Below are 15,837 nucleotides of genomic sequence, written 5' to 3'. Positions count from 1 at the left end.
CTATTTAGTTATGTATTATTTTTGGTCAACATATTATCCATTTACCACATTTAAGAGGTTTTTAACACAAATTTTAAACATTCATATTACTTTTGAATTAAACCGTGTTCACGACAGTCGGGTCTACGTAACCGGAACGCCCAAGTACTGTCAACTCGGTAGAATCCTGCCGCTACAACAACAACTCTTGAGTTAAACTGACATATTATAGACCAAAATTATTTCTAATAATAAAATTTTTTTTGCGGGTGAGAGGGTGGAAAATGCCTTCCGCCTCATCGGTGCTATCGTTACAGCAGCGGTATGTGCCACTTGCATGTCACTAAAAACACTCCCTCTAAGAAACCGTCGCCCACCCTGGGACCGCATTTGCATTACTTCAGGGTGGCGTTCCATTTTTCTCATTGAGAGACTTACACCTGCGTCCAGGTTTTCTACGGCGGTGCGTTCTCGTTGCCAACGCACACATTCAAAGAATGTGCGTTCAGCGTCGTCTTCTGTCGCGTCGTTATATAGGCATGACGACTCTTCGACTTTTCCCATTCCGTGGAGGTACTTTTTGTAGTATCTGTGACCGGATAATAGCTAGGTTGTGTAAAAATCGACTTCTCCAAATTTACCGCTTGTCCATAAGTCTAGATCTTTTATTAGCCTGGCCGTCCATCTGCCGCGACTTTCATTCTCCCATCTTTGTTGCCATGTAGTTGTTGTATCTTTCCTTATTTGTTGTATTGCGCTCTTGTTATTATCGGATGATTTCTTTAGCTCCCACAGCTTTTCCCTTTTATATGCTAGAAGGTCAATTGGGGCATTACCGCTTATAATTTATTATTATATATTTCTCTTTTCTTGGCTGGGGCCTCCTGTGTTGGCCATTAGTCGGCTCAGTTGAGAGGTGATCTTCGCTGCCTTTCCTGCGGCGTGCTGGATTTGTACCCGGAAGGTAAGTCTGCGATCTAGTCTTATGCCTGCTTTCTGTGTCTTAAGAATATCCGTAGTTGTGTGCATGCTTATCTCGAGAGGTATGTGCTTGTTTGTTAGCAGTAGTAGCTCTGTCTTCTCCGTAGCGAGCTAGAGGTTGTGTGTGTCGAGCCAAGCTTGCGTCTGTATCATAACCTGGTTCAGCTTTCTGGGGTCCATCTACTTGTTGGTCTTGTTTTCTGCGTAACCATTTCTTCGAAGGTGAATTCATGTATATCAAGGCATTTCCGAATATAGCGGTGTTGAGAAAAAACTCGTCAATGTCAATTTTGTTGTTGGCGGTGTTTCCGCTGGCTGTACTGTATTCTCTGGGTCGAAATACACTCTTTGGGCTTCTCCAAATAAAATGCGAGATGCGTAACAGTCGGGAAACGTTCATGAGTTGCAAAAGTAAATATCTTACAAAACGCTTCATTGCCATTCACGTATCGACCCAGCTGTAAGTAATGAAATACCGAAGGTTTCTTTGCAATACGCCTCAAAGAGCACAAGAGAAAAGAAATGTGGTAGTACCGGTACGCAAATCCGATATTATGGAGCCTCGTCGTGAATGACCTACTTGAACTATTAACTAACAGTAGGATCCGCTGTCAAAGATATGTGGATTCTTCTTCTTCTTAATTGGCGTAGACACCGCTTACGCGATTATAGCCGAGTTAACAACAGCGCGCCAGTCGTTTCTCCTTTTCGCTACGTGGCGCCAATTGGATATTCCAAGCGTAGCCAGGTCCTTCTCCACTTGGTCCTTCCAACGGAGTGGAGGACTTCCTCTTCCTCTGCTTCCCCCGGCGGGTACTGCGTCGAATACTTTCAGAGCTGGAGTGTTTTCATCCATCCGGACAACATGACCAAGCCAGCGTAGCCGCTGTCTTTTAATTCGCTGAAACGTCCAAGCCTCTGCACCATATAGCAGGACGGGAATTATGAGCGACTTATAGAGTTTGGTTTTTGTTCGTCGAGAGAGGACTTTACTTTTCAATTGCCTACTCAGTCCGAAGTAGCCCCTGAGGGCAAGAGCAATCCTGCGTTGGATTTCCAGGCTGACATTGTTGGTGATGTTTATGCTGGTTCCAAGATAGACGAAATTATCTACAACTTCAAAGTTATGACTGTCAACAGTGACGTCAGAGCCAAGTCCCGAATACGACGACTGTTGTTTGATGACAGGAGATATTTCGTCTTGCCCTCGTTCACTGCCAGACCCATTTTCTATGCTTCTATGTCCAGTCTGGAGAAAGCAGAACAGAGGGTGTTGAGGCCGATGATATTAATATCATCGGCATACGCCAGCAGCTGTACACTCTTATAGAAGATGGTACCTTCTCTATTTAGTTCTGCAGCTCAAACTATTTTCTCCAGAAGCAGGTTGAAAAGTTGCACGATAGGGAATCGCCTTGTCTGAAACCTCTTTTGGTATCGAATGGCTCGGAGAGGTCCTTCCCGATCCTGACGGAGCTTTTCGTGTTGTTCAACGTCAGTTTACACAGCCGTATTAGTTTTGCGGGGATACCAAATTCAGACATCGCGGCATAAAGGCAGCTCCTTTTCGTGCTGTCGAAAGCAGCTTTGAAAATCGGTCTTTTCCGAAGAATATCTGGTGGTGTTGTGTCGATCTCAATCTGAGGCTTTAATCTTTCACGATAGGTATGCGATGTTTTCCAAGATTGTGGCATGGTGAAAATCTGGTTTGTATGGATTGGCACACTTAAATTCCAATCGTTGGGCATGCTCTCGTCCGACCATATTTTACAAAGAAGCTGATGCATGCTCCCTATTAGTTCTTCGCCGCCGTGTTTGAATAGCTCGGCCGGTAGTCCGTCGGCCCCTGCCGCTTTGTTGTTCTTGAGGCGGTCAATTGCTATTCGAACTTCTTCATGGTCGGGTAATGGAACGTCTGCTCCATCGTCATCGATTGGGGAATCGGGTTCTCCTTCTCCTGGTGTTGTGCGTTCACTGCCATTCAGCAGGCTGGAGACGTGTTCCCTCCATAATTTAACTATGCTCTGGGCATCAGTGACTAGATCACCTTTGGGGGTTCTACAAGAGTATGCTCCGGTCTTGAAACCTTCTGTAAGCCGCCGCATTTTTTCGTAGAATTTTCGAGCATTACCCCTGTAGGCCAGCTTATCAAGCTCTTCATACTCACGCATTTCGGCCTCTTTCTTTTTCTGTCTGCAGATGCGTCTCGCTTCCTTCTTCAATTGTGGATTACATTCTTATATTAGCTATAGGCAAATTTGAAGCTACTCTCTGTAAAAAATACCATCTTTCCCTTCTCGAGGCGAAGGTCCCTGCCCGACCTCAGGAACTTATCCCGACAGAGAGTTGGAAATGACTAATATGGTCAAATATCTGGGTGTCTCTCTGAATTCCACTCTTTTATAAAGCTACAAAACATGCCGGGAAAGCCTGAGTTTGCAAGTCAAAGATATTCAAGTGGATGTACACCATAGTCGTGAGACCGATTATTACGTATGGGGCGGTGGTTTAGGCTTCATAGGCATCGCAAACTTCCGCAAGACTTCAACTAGCGAAGCTGCACAATCGGGTGCTATGTGATATATCAAGTGATAAATCAAGCACTTAACATAATGTTTCAAATGACAGCAGAAGGATGTGGCAGAGAGAAGGTAATCTCGACCCAGCAAATGAAGGCTGTAAGTGATGAAATACCTTTGGCTCTTCTCTCAAGGGACAGCATTACCAAACATGACGAGGATGTTTAAAGTTACCCTCTTCAGCCAGGCTAAATGGAGTGATTCCACGCTCGACCTACTGTTAATCAACGGCTTGAAAAAAATCATAGCGATCTCCGCTTATAAGATTAAAACGCTACTGGTGCAGAGCAGCCTACCAGGGTGTAGCCAAGTAAATATTGGCAATAAATGTCGATTCTGCGACATCGAGTTAGAAACACCCGAACACCTGCCGTTAGACTGCACAGCAGTCTGCAGACGAGGGATTAAGACGCTTGGATCCATTTTCCAAAATAGGGATCACATCGCCTCAATGGCACCTAACAGTATATTGGAACTCGTCATTATGTTATAGATACAGGCTCCCTTATTCTTATACCCAGAACAGAATATATTAAGTTTACCACGGCGTTTGTAACATAAAGAGGGAAACGTCGGAGACCACTTCTGATCAGGAATTATTAAACACGACCCAATAATTTCCGCAATATTTTCCTGAAGTTGATTAAGGTTACTTCTAAAGACCATTGCCACAGACAGTAAAATCAAGTTAAAATTGATTTTAGACTTAATGTAGGTATAAGCAGTTTGAGAAACGTTATAACCCCACCTAGACATATTAATTTAATGTATATTTGTACTTATGCTTTTCCCTTTTATAAAAAAACTCATGAAATACCAGTTTTATCTTATTCAATTAATATTAATATTATTCGTATTTGATTTGTTCATACTATATAATTACATAATCAACTTACAGATACAACATTTATATTTTAGTTGTCGTTTTCTTTCAATATGTTAACTATCAAAGCTACAAATTGTACACAAACATAATCAATAACAAGAAGCCATATCAATACAGTTGGCATATGCACATAATATATCATGTACTTATTTACATGTGTTGTCTAATATAGACAGATCTAACGCCTCTCCAAAATATATTGCGTCTATGCATTTTTTTCTTTGTAAATTGTCGTTTTTTTATTATTTTTACATTTTTTATTTAATTTTTTTTTTTTATAGTAAACAATCTTGATTTGGAAGGTTTTAGTAATAAAAATGATAAATTATTTCGTTTATATTGAAAACATTGACTTGCCTGATTCAGTCTCTCTCCTACAATTATTAATGTTTATTATATTCTGGTATTCATATAATAATAATATATATAGTAAATATAAAAAAAAATCCATTTTTTTCTCAGTAGGATGCAAATATGCAAAAAACATACGATTGTAAAAAGAAATGCATACATCTGTGTGTTACTTGTTTTTGTTGCAGTTACACGTACTCGAACGTAAGGTAATGAATATTAATATATATTAATTATTTTACTACTTTAACATTATTGTGATTATTCCTTGTTTAATTTTCATATTCTTGTACATATGTATATGTATGTATAGAAAATACGGAAAATGGTAGTGTCATTGATGTTGTGCTATAGAAGCTCCTAAATACATACATATATACATACACGCGTTGAAATGCATTTATAGAAAAATCGTCTTTAAATTCATAGTATATAATGAATTATTTATAATATTGTAAATCGCAAATTTCTTTTTTCCATGTCCTTTAGAGAAAAAGGTCTACTGTAGCACGTCGTAAATATCCGGAACTTTTATTTTATTTTGCGCTGTAGTTCAAACTGTCGATGTTTGACTTTTGTGTGCTGGCGTATTGCTGCAATGGTGAATTTGCCGCCTCCTTTATGGTCACCGCCTGCAACTCCTCCTCTTCCTCAGCCTCTTCCTCAGCCTCTTCCTCATTTTCTTCCTCATGTTCCTCGCAAATGCTATCGTGGTGCTTGCGAGACTCGCGTTTGCGCATGTAATTAGTGAGTGGCCGCTTTTTTTGTTCCTTGCAGAATGGGCACTCTTTCTTTTGCGCCTTTACTGATTTCACTTGTCTGCATTTTTCTGTAATAAAATGAGAAAAAACCAATAGTGAACCAAAAATTTATAACATTCATCTATATTACGCAAATACAAGTATTAAGCAGCGTGACTAAGTTCTTTGTTATGTGAACGCGCAACGTCGGTTATTCCATGCTGAAATGGCAACTGAGGTTATTAACCGTGCATAAATCTTCAATTGCGAGCGCGTGTGCAATAGCAACAAGTGTCTGCAAGGCCTTACTCAGATAAATATTTAAGTACCCAGGTACTTTTCAGAACAAATTTATTACTCAATCTGGGGTACCGTCATGTGCGACATAAAAAAACTAATACCCCTTAAATAATTATACTCCAATTACCATGCGTTATAAATTTACATACATATACTACATACATATGTGATATATGTATGTAAGTTCGAAGGACATTAAGTTTTGCATTTTTGTGTATAGAGATACCTGTATTTAAATAATCTTGCTCATTTATCTTATTTCTGAGATTAATTTTTGCTAACTCTAATATTATCTACATAAAAATATAGGAATATTGCATGTGCGAGCGAATATCCGTATATATGCATACTACTTGTATATGTCTAAGCCTAATACTGGTATACAAGTATATACTATATTCTGCTCGTACTTGAACTTGTTTTCGTATTTATGTTTCTATAATATATTTCTCACATAGCGCTTATACTACTTGCGTTTGTATCATTTCGCAGTCTAGAAGTTTCTAAATGCATTACAAGATAATCAGACATGATAGCAGTTATCTGGTGCACCTAAGTATTTAGTTAAACGCAAGGGAATAACACTAGAACAGTACAACTTTAAACTAAATCATATGTAACTTAGCAGATTCGTATCTTAAACAAATAATAACATGAATTTTCAGATTAATTATTAAAATCAAAACAAAACATAAAACAGTATTTTTAATAAACAAGGAAGGGACAAGTTCGCGTATACTACACAAACAGTTTGACGGATATTGCTAAATCTACTCAGCTCGTCATGCTGATCATTTATATACATACATGTATATATATAGTATATATTATATGCATGTATGTATATGTTATAGGGCCTCTGACGTTTACTTCCGGATGTTAAAATTTTCGTGGCAAATTTAATATTGTCATGGTATAATTAGAGTATTCACCTTAAATAAAAGCGATTGGTTAAATTCATAGCACCAAATAGTTTAGGTTTAGTTTTAGTATAAAAGGCAAAACCAAGAACTATACTTACGAGTTATATATTTTTTATATCGTATTTAATTTTTATGTGCCCTAGTTGAACATTTTCGGAATGAATAAAGGCTTATTTACATCTTCTGTGCTTTAACGTAAAATGCGTCAATACTACATTGAACTTGTAAATTTACTTCTCCCTCTAATCGGGGCAAGCGTTTCAGAATAAGATGGCCTTCAAATCACGGAGATATTTGCAGGTTTCTAAAACTTCACAAAAATAAACAAATAATCTCATTTCCTGGTTGACGTCAAAGGCAAATATATCGCACCGCATGTAACTGTTTAGCTTATAGTATATGTACATATGTACATATATGTATGTATGTACATCAAATTGTTGGTCAGTATTACAAAAGTCAGGTAAAGTGAACTGATTATACAAAATGTGAATTCAATATAAATTAATATACAAATTTACGTATATGCCAATAAAACGGATTTTTTAGCTAATTTATGATTATTTAAATAAATATTTTAAAATACAGTACTGAGTAAGGTATTGAATACGCTTCCAAAAATTACTAGTAAAAGCACTTATTTTAAATTTTTAAAAATATTCTTTTTTTTCAGTGTAGTAATTTTTTTTGGCGTCATAGTCGTAATTAGATTGGCCTTGTGGTGCTGATAAGCTTTTCTTTACTATAAAAAACATACTATAAATAAACATGCCTACGCCTGCCAACATATTGCCTTACATGCACTCATATACAGGTACTAAATACAAATAGATATATAGTAAATATTAATGATATTTATAATATTTCAAATGACACACTTTTATGCAAAGGCGATTCTATTCGTCTATATAATTGCAAGTAGAACAAATTTTTTTGAAATAGTTGCTTTTTATGGGATTTTAATTGACTTATGAGCAAAGCCTAAATGACCACATAGTGTGTCTGTTTATCAACAGTCACATGCGATTGTGTGATTACGCGACGATTAAGACAACGTGTTTTTGAACTATACAAATATTTAGTTTGTTCACATGCCAGTTTATATACTATGTATGTATCTAAGTGTGATTAAAATATATGTATATATTTGTAAATATACCATATTTGTTTATTACTAAGTTTACATATATAATACAGAGTGAAATTTTGTAAAATATTGATCAGATTTTTACATACATATATACATATATGTAAACGTACATGATTGTGTTTCTGTATATACATATATGTACACTCACACTTATAAGTATATTTGTTTATTTTTTGATAATAATAATTATTCTGTTTTAAAATGCCGATTTTTTGACGTTTATACGACACGCCTATAAACATACATACAACCACATATAAAGTCCCTGATAAGGTGAGTGATTAGAATTATTTACCGATAGTAAAATATTTAATTTTTAACTTCAAATGATAATTTTGTACTGGGTATATAGTGCTACAGTTAAAGTGCTTTCTATACATGGATATACATATGTGTGTATATTTATGTATATTTATTAATTTTTTTCCAACCTTTCAAGCATTGTTGGACTATACACGTTTATAAATATTTTCAGAGAATGGTCTGGATCTAGTTGAAGAGCATTCGAAATACAAAAAAGAAAAAGTTAAATATACAATTATATAAAAGATTTATATATCAGAGTATTGCAGTGCTACATTGTTGGCGAAGAAGCTTCTATTGACAACTTTTTTTTTTATAAAATCTGTTAATGCGCGACTGGTTCTCTCGTTTTAATCTAAAGCTAAACGATACTTTAAAATAAATATAGATACATACTTATATATTAGACATTCCCGTTTTTATGCAAATTTATATTTTTCAACTAGAAGAAAACAGTATAAAAACTTTTAGAAGGAAACGTCGGATACTTCTTAAAAGATATATGTATGTATACTTGTATATATGTATGTAGACATGATGAGCAGAGTCGATTTAGCTAGGTTTGTCTGTCTGTATATACGTCAACTATTAAATCAGTTTTTAAGATGTCGATTTGAAATTTTGTACACGTCCTTTTCTATCCAAAAAGATGATCATTTGTCGGAACCGCCGATAGATGCAACCGGCATAGATGATTATCCAAAGTAGCGCTAAAATCCCCCAAAAGTGTTTAGATCGATGTGCAATCGGCTGGCGGGAAAGTTCTGGGGCTGTAAGCCAAGGATCGATAGGTGCTTGTACACCATGATAGTGCGACCAATAATCACATACGGCGCGGTGGCCTGGGCCTCAATAGCGTCGCAGACTTCGGTAAAGACCAAACTATGGAAGCTGCAGCGGCTAGCCTGTGTCTGCATGACGGGCGCAATGCGCACTTGTCCAACGGCAGCACTGGAGGTTCTGCTGGAACTTACTCCGCTTCATTTGGTTATTGGTCAGGTAGCCAAGCACACAATTCTGCAAATAACGGCAGAGGGGTGGGGCAAAGGCAGGGTAATCTCGTCCCAGAGAATGGAAAAGATAAGTGGCGATGTACCATCAGCCCTCCTCCCGAGGGACAGCTCTACCAAAACAGTTAACTTCAATAAGAAGTTTAAGGTCACCGTCGGCAGCAAAGATGATGTTGAAGAAATAGCACGCTGAAGTGGAAGAGGAATAGCACGCTGAAGTGGTACACTGATGGCTCAAAAATGTCGGAGGGAATCGGTGCAGGGATCGCGGGCCCACGCACTGGGAGAGTTCCCAAGCATAATCTAGGCAGAAGTTTTTGCCATAAGTCGGTGTATAGAAATAAACCTCCATCGCAACTATTGCAATGAGAGAATAGCCATTCTCAGCGATAGTCAAGCTATTAGTGCAGGAGTGCAGGGAAAGGCTAAATAGCCTTGCAGAACGTAACCAGGTACACCTAATTTGGGTGCCTGATCACAGAGGAATAGCCGGTAATGAATTGGCGGACGAGCTAGCCCGCTCCGCAACCCCACCAAGATGGTGGGACCCGAACCCTTTATTGGGGTAGGTCCACATACCATAAAGGAGCTACTCCGCAAGGAAGAAGGAGTGGGCAGGGAAGAGCATTGGCAGCAAACACGCGGTATGAGACATGCCAAGTTGCTAATGGGAGGATATAACTTGAGTAGGTTCAATGTTGTAATAAACCTCCCCAGGAACAAACACAGGCTACTGGTCGCATGGTATACCGGCCACTGCAAGTTGAATAGGCATTTGTACAAAATGGGCCTATCCTCTTGCGTTAACTGCCGGTTCTGCGACTTGGAGCCTGAAACCCCGGAGCACCTGCTGATCGACTGCACAGCAGTCTGTAGACGCAGGACTAAGGCCCTTGGATCAATGTTTCCGGATAGGGATCGCATAGCCTCATTAGCGCCCGGAAGTCTATTGAACTTCATCAATGCGCTGGGGCTAGGTGAGTCTATGTGAGTTAGGAGAGGGCACAATAGACCAAAGGTCGCGGTGCATTCCTCATCATCAATCAATCAATCGGACCACTATATCATATATCTGTCATTGACACCGATCCAACAAAATCAAGTTAACAAATCTTGTTTTTTTTAACTTTGTTTTTAGTTTTTTGTAAAGCGTTCAGTTTCTTGTCATTTTACAATGCTTAAATGTTAGACTAGAAAAGGAAAAGAAAATAAAAAAATTAAAAGTATTCATACAGTGACAAGTTTTCCCTCTAAATGTAATCAAATTGTGTCACCCGCAATCGCGGTTTTTCACCTTTTTTAGAGTTTGCGGCCAATCTTACTTGTTCTTTAAAAATAAAACACGTCTGCTGCCAAAGTGACTATCCATAATTCTGAGAAGAGAGCTTTTCAACTAAATTGTAAATTATCCGCGGATTACTAAATTCATTTATATGGAAAACTGTATTTCAATTGAGCTCATTTAGTAGTTTACCAATGTCGAAACGCTTGATCTCCTCTGTAATCTAAGGCACTTAATTGTAAATGTATGTACATACTATATATGTATATAGTTTGTTTGTACATACCAATTGTATATAGTATATGTATGTATGTACATACGTATATAAATAAAACTGGTTCAGATGTAACGTTTAGTCAATGAAAGAATTGGCATTTGCTGTGAAATGAATCTATTGTAATAGTTATTTTTTAATTTATTTATTAATTGTATTAATATTTACATACTTACATGCTTGATTTATATATTACCAAGAGTTGTAATAATTTCCCAGAATTTGATACTTGTTTAATGAGTTCTACTAAATCTTAACTCAACTATGAAAGACACATAAAAAGGTTAAGCAAAAATTTCTTGAGTATTACAACAATATAAATAATTATTTTGTAAAACTAAGCAAATTTCGTGAACGGCTCTAAGAACTTTAGTATACATTGTCTTCAGTTCAATGCATTTCAAACAAACTTAAAAAAAAGCATTCGAACATTTACCCTTTTTTGGGTAAAAATCCTTGCATAAAAGTCGTAATAAAATATTTTCTCTAAAAGACACTTATTGATTTGAAATCTGTGCAAGGAAAAAATATATGGATATGCAAATCTCTCAATTAGAACAGTAAATAATAATATAATGGAAATAAAGCTACAATTAAGTACTTAATTGTATGCATACCTACAATCCGATCCAGACATTGATCGATTGTGGTGATCGGCATTCATTTGATGTTGAATAGAATCTTTTGTTTGTATGCATTTTACTCGCTTGTCATTTTCGAAATTGTTCACATAAAAATAACCTTAGCATAAATTTCTAATACTGACAACATTAAACAACAGAAAATTCAAACTCTCAGCAAGAAAGTAAAACTGTGTACAAACTAATATCGAATAAATATATAATGAAAATGTAAATTGCTTTATAATGGAATTAGTTTCACGTCTTTAATTCTTACAAACTCCGATTTATGTATGTATATAACTTTGGGCAACATCCGAACTTGGCTTTGCCTTACTTGTTTACAAAAGTTGACATAATATTATTAGTTTTAGTTTGAAGCCTTCTATATATCCAATAGATATTATTTACGAGATATTAAAATCTAAGGGAAATTTTTCTATACTATGGAACCATCGTAATCGCCGTCAACCTGGTTTTTAATATCTTCTTTATATTCATACGTTCTAATTAGTTTTTTTTTATTTAACTTAATTTGAACATACATATGTAAGTATCGTAGCTAGTATGTATAAAAATACACATTTGTATGTATTTTCATACATACATACATATATATATGATGGTAATATAACAGGGTCAATTGGCTTGATTTATTATTTTAAATTGCTATAGCTTAAATTGATCTCTAAGCGACACGAATCATAAAGTAAGGTACTAAGCTGCTAGGCGTTGAATATGGTTTGAGTTATGTTTTAAAAATTATGGTTTAGTTGTGTACCGCCTTGCATACAACTGAACACTAACAACTTAGTCTCTTATGGCTTTACAATTTTGGCGCTTAGAAGATTCCTTGCGCGCAGCCGCGCAAACTCACGCACAACTGTGATAAAAAAGTTCCATACAGAATATGTATAGTATTTAAGTATGTACAAATATACTTATATATGTACATATGTATATGTATTATAATAATAAATTTTTGTGTACATACATATATATTTTAGTTTCACATCTCAATGCTAGCAAAATTTCTCTATGATTTTACTGACAACTGCTAAAGTCACTTGTACTGAATGTTGTTTACATTTATAGATGAAAAATTTACACACTCTAACACCAATGCATTCACCTACATATATGCATACCCGTAGACATTTACATACACTTTATATATGTATATATGTACATATACTTAAGTATGCACCATATAAGTGAATGTGCGCATTATGGCTCGAACAGATTGAAATATCTACTAACGTTTTTGAGTTGTTATTGCGTTGTAAAAAAATGTTTTCGCCTAGCTAAGATAAGCATGCTATCAAAATAAAGTTTATCTCTAAAACTAAGAATATTTATAATTTTAATTTTAGCCTACACAATACACAATTCATCAAAAGACTCATATGTGTTACCACATTTGATGAGTTTGCATATGTGTTTTCATACGTATTATAAATTGGTTACCAAAACGTGCTCTCGAACGGGTAGGCCAACATATGCTTGTACATATGTACATATATGTACAAACATACTTACATACATATATAAATACTGCTAAAGCATTGAAGTATGATAATTAGCTGGGTGTGTTCTGATACAATACATCTATAAGAGCTTATATGTATATATATATGTATCTATATTAGACAGACTGATGACCTTTTCATCGTTTTTTTTTATAATTTTCCACTTTTTGCACATACATGCATACATAAAAGTTGTTATTTTCGATACCACTTCTGCCCCTTTAAACTATTACTTTAGTATTAGTCGTTTAAACATTTCAACAACAACGGACTACCTCGATTTACCCTTTATGTGCGTAAATGTATGTACATATAAGTATGTATATGTATATGTAGGTGTTTTGCCTACCTTGAACCTTGCTGTAGGAATCCTTAGATGGTGGACTCGAGCCATGTTCCAACGAACCATAAGGAAACTGCTCATAGTCGCGGTAGTAGGTGCCGCGTACTGACCCACCGTACGACATAGTCGAATCACCAACAAAAACACCCCATACATCCATGTTAATGTTTTACTATAATGTACGCTTCGTGCACTCGGCTTTTAGACTTGATGTTGATTTCAACGAGTTGTTTTGGCTCCAATAGTCTTGCGAACACTTCTACGTATTCGTTGTACTTTTCGTCGTTGTTTTTGTATAGATTTGAAACAAACAATTTCTGCTATGTTCGTAGAAATTGTGCGAATTTATTTCTCCAAGTAAAATGCTAACCAAAGTTGGATTCGTAGTTACTTTCGTATTGAAATCGCTGTAAATTTGAGGTCACTTCCGTGGACATAAATTGGCGTTGAACTACTACTATTTGTACACTTGACACTTTTTTCTTCTTAACCAATGTGCTTGTCGAGGGCGTTTGTTGACTTTTGTAAAAAATATATGCATATACTTATATGCCTTCTCTATAATTTTATATGTTTATAGGCGTAAATATATCTTTTTGTAACCAGCATGCATTCACACTGTTTTTACTTGTCTTAAACTTGTTCCTTTTTTTTGTTTAAATTAACTGAAAAATTGTGTTCTTAATACACCATTCGTTGAATGCGAAAAGTATATAGTAGTTGTGTGCGAAAATGCTAAAAATCGTAAAAAATACACTTTATTGTCTGTTGGATTCTCACAAGAGACTGAACTGAATTTGTTGTCTCGTCCGCTATATGGCTCACCGTTCTGTAGCTGCGAACGCTTTTCGCTTTCCATATACGAGTATTTTTATAGATTCGCCGTTGTTGATGTGACTACTCATGACATGTATGTATGTATGTGTATTTGTGAGTATGTGACTCTGCCGACTGATTTGTTTTTATTAGTTTATTTACAAGTATATTTGCGTTGCGTTTATTTTGCGCTGGCTAGTCTCGTGTTGTTTTCTCCAATGCAACCGAATACGAGCACCTTCACCGCCCGCAAATGAAAACCACGAAGATTTAAATGCAATCTCTCTCATTCGACGTCGCCCCATCGTATGTTAGCGCATGCTACGATTTTTAAGTCGAAAAAGAGTGAGCGAAGTGGTGTACGTGAGTAAAACGGGGTAGCGCGCTGTGAAGGTAAACTGTGTACATATAAGTATGTATGTATGTATATATAGGTACACGTATAAAGATATAGATTTGTTGTTGTTTTTAGAACGAGTGATTAACCAAACAACGGAGTACTGGAAAAGTTATAATCTTCACAACCGATTACTTTCTGATTGTATGCATCCATACATATACATAATGTATGTATGTATGTATACGTACGAATTCAGAAGTGCGCTGTGAGTTTAATAGAGAATATGCCTTCATGCTACCCACCTTTAAGGTATGACCTTTTTTGATGCATTGTGTAAAACATTCAATTTCGAAAATTGTTACAACAGAGGCCGTTCATTCATGCTGTTGTTATTTTCTTGTGACAAAAGAAATTCGTTTCACAATATTGACTACAGGTTTCAGCACAGTCTAGATAAGGTTTAAATTTAAATTTGCACTTGCAAACAAAGAGCGGTTGGTAGTGAAAGACTGTGAATATTCACAGATGTAAAGTTATTACGTTCCTTCTGTGACATACTTATGTACATATATGTAGATATTTAGTTATATGCTTTAGTTGTCCGATTTGATAGTAGCATTGCATTCTCCATACCTTTCTGTTAATAAATTAGTTTTTATGACAGCTACATACATACATATGTATGCACATAGCTAAATGCAGAGGTAAATACCTTTTTAAACCATTTCTGACTCATAATTGTGCACTTAATTAACGAAAAAATTTAATGTGAACGAACTTTTTCATCTGCAATCTTGATTATCAGAGATTCTTCTTCTTCTTAATTTGCGTAGACACCGCTTACGCGATTATAGCCGAGTTAAAAACCGCGCGCCAGTCGTTTCTTTATTTCGCTACGTGGCGCCAATTGGATATTCCAAGCAAAGCCAGGTCCTTCTGCACTTGGTCCTTCCAACGGAGTGGAGGTTTTCCTCTTCCTCTTCTTCCCCCGGCGGGTACTGCGTCGAATACTTTCAGAGCTGGAGTGTTTTCTTCCATCCGGACAACATGACCTAGCCAGCGCAGCCGCTGTCTTTTAATTCGCTGAACTATATCGATGTCTTCGCATATCTCGTACAGCTCATCGTTCCATCGAATGCGATATTCGCAGAACTTTTTTCTCGAAAACTCGCAACGCCGACTCATCCGTTGTTGACATCGTCCAAGCCTCTGCACCATATAGCAGGACGGGAATTATGAGTGACTTATAGAGTTTGGTTTTTGTTTGTCGAGAGAGGACTTTGCTTCTCAATTGCCTACTCAGTCCGAAGTAGCACCTGTTGGCAAGAGCAATACTACGTTGGATTTCCACGCTGACATTGTTGGTGGTGTTAACACTGGTTCCTAAATAGACGAAATTATCTAAAACTTCAAAGTTATGACTGTCAACAG

At 36.5% G+C, this 15,837-nt stretch overlaps 2 protein-coding genes across 2 annotated transcripts in view; one reads left to right on the top strand and one right to left on the bottom strand.

Moving 5' to 3' along the window:
* The window catches only part of LOC120767373 (kinesin-like protein KIF14), a 35,352-nt gene that overhangs the window by 6,454 nt on the left and 13,061 nt on the right, over positions 1–15,837 (top strand). The gene's annotated exons all lie outside the window — the stretch shown is intronic.
* LOC120767374 (bromodomain-containing protein DDB_G0278469) lies at positions 4,354–14,087 on the bottom strand. The gene is made up of 2 exons (XM_040093353.1): positions 13,257–14,087; positions 4,354–5,605 (listed from the first exon to the last, which is right to left on the bottom strand). The coding sequence occupies exons 1-2, from the start codon at positions 13,408–13,410 to the stop codon at positions 5,313–5,315; spliced, it is 447 nt and encodes a 148-aa protein (XP_039949287.1). The 5' UTR covers positions 13,411–14,087; the 3' UTR covers positions 4,354–5,312.

Source organism: Bactrocera tryoni, chromosome 2 (assembly GCF_016617805.1).
Source record: "Bactrocera tryoni isolate S06 chromosome 2, CSIRO_BtryS06_freeze2, whole genome shotgun sequence".
NCBI lineage: Eukaryota > Metazoa > Arthropoda > Insecta > Diptera > Tephritidae > Bactrocera > Bactrocera tryoni.
This window is presented reverse-complemented; position numbering and strand designations above follow the sequence as displayed.